We start from the raw sequence: 5,700 nt of genomic DNA, 5'->3' as shown, positions 1-5,700 counted from the left end.
GTTAAGTTTTAAAAATTTTCTTTCAATTTCATTGTGTACCAGGAGCGCAGGAATGCTTCTCTGGGCCCCACTTGGAAACCTTGGGCCTCCCTGCCCCAGGCTTCCCCCCACCCCCAACCCCTGACTGGGATTCCCCCCACCCCACCCCCACCCCCTGACTGGGATTCCCCCCACCCCCACCCCCTGACTGGGATCCCTACCACAGCACTTACCTTGTGCTGTGGGCTGTTCCCCTGGATCACTGGCAGCAGCTTCTTGCTGCCCAATTTTAATGGCCAAACATTCACTTCAAGCCAATTCACTGGTTGTTTTGATGGGGAAGTTTGCCAGCGACATGTTAATGAGGACCGGCTGTTAAAATCGACCGAACCTCTCTGCTACCGCTCCCGGACTGGCCAGCCACTCACTTCACCGCTTTCCCACCCGAGAGTTATAAATCAAGCCTCTCATCTCTATTTACTGAGCCATCGAGGGAGTTGCTGTTACTTTTTTTAATTTTAGAAGAAAGCCAAATGTCCTATTGTTTCTTTGTTAACATTAAGATTTCACTGGCACTTGGATACTAGTGAGCGGTACTCATTATATATGTACTCTATTTCCTCAGTCGGACATTGGTGCTGGTCTCGTAGTATAATTTGGGTCCACTACCACCATCCCACGTTGACTGGAGGACAACAGTTTGGTTTCAGGCATGACTCTGATAATTTAAGAAAAAAATTGAAATAGGAAAAGTCTGTTTTTCAACTACAGCATTTAAAAAATCTGAACATGTACAGGAGTAATTAATGTAAAGTCTTTCCAGGTTGAATGCCAAAGGTAATCTTTCTAATGGAATTAGAAGTATGAAAAGCCTTTGCTTGCTTGCTTCGGCTGTGTTCAAAATATGTAAAGTGCTATATATTACCTACCATCATTGTGGAGGTGCTCACAAACATTCTGGAACTCACTTGTTACTCTAAGCACCATCATTCAAGCTTGTGTGTTATCTGATGCAAAATTATTTGTATGCTCTTGGCACCTTTCTGGCACCAATGTAATAGATGTAAGTAAACACGCTCAAGAAGTTCAAAGTATGAAATATCTTTGCTTTAGTTGTAAGGAATGTGCAAAATGCATCGCCATCAAACTATGGAAGTATACAGTCTTAAATGAACCATGGCCTAACACTGCAGTTAAATGTGGAATAATGATGGCTAAGGAATGCTAGACACTTTGTAGATCTGATTTGTTTTACTTATTCTATCTTATTGTGTGCTTTCATGTTTAGTTTCTTTAGTGTCATAAGATGGTCAAACTATTTATTGAGCTTTGTTTGGAGTGTTTTCTACTTGACCAGCTTGAGATAAGAACCTGATAATTATCAGCATCTGTTTGATCACAATGATTTAGTATGAATAGCTATTGCTCTGTGAAATGATTTATTGATTGGTATGATCAATATTTTTTTCTTTTAACCAGGAGAAGCACATAGCAGTCTGCTTCCCAGCTATTGAACAACAAACAAAGCATAAATCCACTCGACGACACACAGATACAATATTTTTCATAGTTTTATAATTAAATTAGGAGTGCACTTCAAAAAGTGAGCTAATCTCCAAACTCCTACCCCCTTCTTACAGAAAAAATCAAGTAATAACTTATTTATAATGTATTGAGTGTCAGTGTTGGAAAGTTAAAACATTTTCTGCTTTATACCCAACTAGCTGGGGGGCCCGGCGTTGCCAAGGCTTTTTTGTAAAATGGCAGTTTGAAGGATTAGGCCCCACCCACCCCGTAGGATTGGTTAACCATCAAGTCAATCAACACTAATGAACGGATTCCCCCGTAGGATTGGTCAACCATCAGGTTTTTGAAAGTTTTTTGTGTACTGTCCGAACAATTTTTGTCTGACCAAAAAGTAAATAGGCCTATGACACTTCCCTAATCATAAGCTTTCTTTTGATATAACATATGTGTAGGTGCACTCTGCAACTTTTGAGTGTATAGCGGACATACACACAGACAGACAGACACGCAGACAGACAGACGGACAGATCCTTTTATATATATAGATACTAGCTGAAGTGCCCGGCGGTGCCGAGGGTTTTTTGAGGGCATGTTGTTGTTGGAAGAGAGAGAGAGAGCGACTGGGGGGAAGAGAGAGCGCAACTGGGGGGAAGAGAGAGAGCGATGGGGGGAAGAGAGAGAGCGACTGGGGGAAGAGAGACAGCGACTGGGGGGAAGAGAGAGAGCGACGGGGGGAAGAGAGAGCGCGATGGGGGGAAGAGAGAGAGCGACTGGGGGAAGAGAGAGAGTGACTGGGGGGAAGAGAGAGAGCGACTGGGGGGAAGAGAGAGAGCGACTGGGGGGAAGAGAGAGAGCGACTGGGGGGAAGAGAGAGAGCGACTGGGGGGAAGAGAGAGAGTGACTGGGGGAAGAGAGAGAGTGACTGGGGGAAGAGAGGGAGAGAGAGACTGGGGAAGAGAGAGAGAGAGCGACTGGGGGGGAAGAGAGAGAGCGACTGGGGGGAAGAGAGAGAGACAGAGAGAGAGGGAGAGACAGAGACAGAGAGAGAGGGAGAGAGAGAGAGGGAGAAAGAGACAGAGAGAGAAAGGGAGAGAGAGACAGTGAGAGAGAGGGAGAGAGAGACAGAGGGAAGGAGAGAGAGATGGAAGGACAGAGAGAGAGAGATGGAAGGAGAGAGAGAGAGAGAGAGGGAAGGAGAGAGAGAGAGAGAGGGAAGGAGAGAGAGAGAGAGAGGGAAGGAGAGAGAGAGAGAGAGAGAGAGGGAAGGAGAGAGAGAGAGAGAGGGAAGGAGAGAGAGAGAGAGAGAGGGAAGGAGAGAGAGAGAGAGAGAGAGGGAAGGAGAGAGAGAGATGGAAGGAGAGAGAGAGAGAGATGGAAGGAAGGAGAGAGAGAGAGAAAGGGAAGGAGAGAGAGAGAGAGAGGGAAGTAGAGAGAGAGAGAGGAAAGGAGACAGAGAGAGAGGGAGAAGGAGACAGAGAAAGAGAGAGAGGGAAGGAAAGAGAGAGAGAGAGGGAAGGAGAGATTGAGGGAAGTAGATAGGTGATTGCCCAGGGGTGGGGAGGAAGGAGGGAATGGTGCCGAGTCTCTCTCACACACCCCGAGCCCCCTGGAGCTGTAATAGAGCCGGCTTCCCTCTCCCCCGGGCTCTCGGGCCGCACAGTTGAGAACGCGGGGAAGGGGTAGGACTCAGAGCCCGGCCTTCTTGACCCAGAGCCCCCGTGCGCGGCGGCTCCCGCTCTGGACCGCCGTCGCCGCTCACCTTGTTTTCGGTTGGGCTGACCCCTGATAAGCCCCCGACAATGGCGGGCTGACCCCTGATGAGCTCTCGCTCCGGGCCCCCGACGACGATTCCCTGCTCGATGTATTTCTGGATGTCAGGCCTACGAAAAAAAATTAAAAATAATCTATTTAAAAAGTTAATAAAAAAATAGCCGGAACTCCTAACTACAACACCCAAAAACATTTTTTTTTTTTTTTAAAAGATAAAACCCCAAGAGAAATAAGGAGCTATTAACAGAGAGTTTATTTATTTTTTAAGGAAAAAACTGAAGTAAAACTTTTGAAAAACGGTAACTAAAGCGGCGAGAAATCCGTTAAACCTTCTCCCCCTCGTCTGCCTCCGAATGAAAACCACGGCGTCTTTGTCAGAAAATGTTCCCGGGTTGAGCCTCTTGTAGCACCAGCCTCAGACCGCCGATTGTGTCTTTCCGGCTGTCAGGGCTACGGAAATTTTTTTAAAATAATCTATTCAAAAAGTTTTTGAAAAAATAACCGTAACTCTTAACTACAACACCCGAAATTTTTAAAAAAAAAAGATAAAACCCCGAGAGAAATAAGGAGCTATTAACAGAGAGTTTATTTATATTTTTAGGGAAAACCTGAAGTAAAATATTTAAAAATCGGTAACGAAAGCGGCGAAAAATCCATTAAATGTTCTCCTCCTCATCGGCCTCCGAATGAAAACCGCAGCGTCTTTGTCGGAAAGCGCTCCCAGGTGGAGCCTTTTGTGGCGCCGGCTTCAGACCACCGATTGCGTCTTTCCTGCTGTCAGGCCTACGAATTTTTAAAAAAAAATAATCTACTTAAAAAGTTTTTCAAAAAATAACCATAACTCTTAACTACAACACCCGAAATTTTTATTTTTAAAAGATAAAAGCCCGAGAGAAATAATGAGCTTTTAACGGAGAGTTTATTTATTTTTTTAGGGAAAGACTGAAGTAAAATCTATTTATAAAGAAGAGATAATAACACACCGTGCGTTACTGGGTATAACGCTCCTGTATTATGTATCTTCTATATATATATATAAAAGGATCCGTCCGTCTGTCTGTCTGTGTCGGAAAGAGAGAGAGAGAGAGAGGGAAGGGGAGAGAGAGAGAGAGGGAAACATAGAAACATAGAAACATAGAAGATAGGAGCAGGAGTAGGCCATTCGGCCCTTCGAGCCTGCTCCACCATTCAATGAGATCATGGCTGATCATCCAATTTCAGTACCCTGTCCCTGCCTTCTCCCCATATCCCTTGATCCCTTTAGCCTCAAGAAATATATCCAACTCTTTCTTGAATATATTTAATGAACTGGCCTCCACCGCCCTCTGTGGCAAAGAACTCCACAGGTTCACCACTCTCTGGGTGAAGAAATTCCTCCTCATTTCAGTCCTAAATGGCTTACCCCTTATCCTCAGACTATGACCCCCGGTTATGGATTCCCCGGCCATCAGAAACATCCTTCCTGCATCTAGTCTGTCCAGACCTGACAGAATTTTATAGGTTTCGATGAGATCCCCTCTCAATCTTCTAAACTCCAGTGAGTATAAGCCCAATCGACACAATCTCTCCTCATACGTCATTCCTGCCATCCCAGGTATCAGACTGGTGAATCTTCGCTGCACTCCCTCAATGGCAAGAACGTCCTTCCTCAGGTAAGGTGACCAAAACTGCACACAATACTCAAGGTGCGGTCTCACCAAGGCCCTGTACAACTGTAGCGAGACATCCTTGTTCCTGTACTCGAACCCTCTTGCTACGAAGGCCAATGTACCATTTGCCTTCTTAACCACCTGTTGCACCTGCATGCTTACTTTCAGCGACTGGTGCACAATAACACCCAGGTCTCTTTGCACTTCCCCTTCCCTCAATCTATTGCCATTCAAATAATAATCTGCCTTCCTGTTTTTGCCACCAAAGTGGATAACCTCACATTTATCCACATTATAGTGCATTTGCCATGTTTCTGCCCAATCACCCAACCTGTCCAAATCGTACTGGAGTTTCAAGACATCCTCCTCACAGCTTACCCTGCCGCCCAGCTTTGTGTCGTCTGCAAATTTGGAGATATTACATCCAATTCCCTTGTCCAGATCATTAATATATATTGTGAACAGCTGTGGTCCTAGGACCGATCCTTGCGGTACCTCACTAGTCACTGCCTGCCACTCGGAAAATGACCCGTTTATTCCAACTCTTTGCTTTCTGTCCGGCAACCAGTTCTCTATCCAAGTCAAAACCTTGCGCCCAATCCCATGTGCCTTAATTTTGCACGCTAATCTCTTATGTGGGACCTTATCGAAAGCCTTCTGAAAGTCCAAATACACCACATCCACTGGTTCTCCCTTATCTATTTTACCAGTTACATCCTCAAAAAATTCCAGTAGATTAGTCAAGCATGATTTACCTTTTGTAAATCCATGTTGA

General features: G+C 45.2%; 1 protein-coding gene across 1 annotated transcript; it reads right to left on the bottom strand.

Moving 5' to 3' along the window:
- Positions 1-1,418: 1,418 nt before the first annotated feature.
- On the bottom strand, positions 1,419-2,939 carry LOC147117411 (uncharacterized; the record flags this gene model as incomplete). Its single annotated transcript, XM_085989365.1, has 3 exons — positions 1,419-1,486; positions 2,299-2,428; positions 2,502-2,939. Coding segments are annotated over 3 exons (636 nt in total), but the record flags the coding sequence as incomplete, so codon positions are not given.
- Positions 2,940-5,700: the final 2,761 nt, after the last annotated feature.

Source organism: Somniosus microcephalus, chromosome 5 (genome assembly GCF_052327205.1).
Source record: "Somniosus microcephalus isolate GS21.2 chromosome 5, FLI_Smic_1.0, whole genome shotgun sequence".
Lineage (NCBI taxonomy): Eukaryota > Metazoa > Chordata > Chondrichthyes > Squaliformes > Somniosidae > Somniosus > Somniosus microcephalus.
Note: the sequence above shows the minus strand (reverse complement) of the source record. Positions and strands in the feature narration are given on the sequence as shown.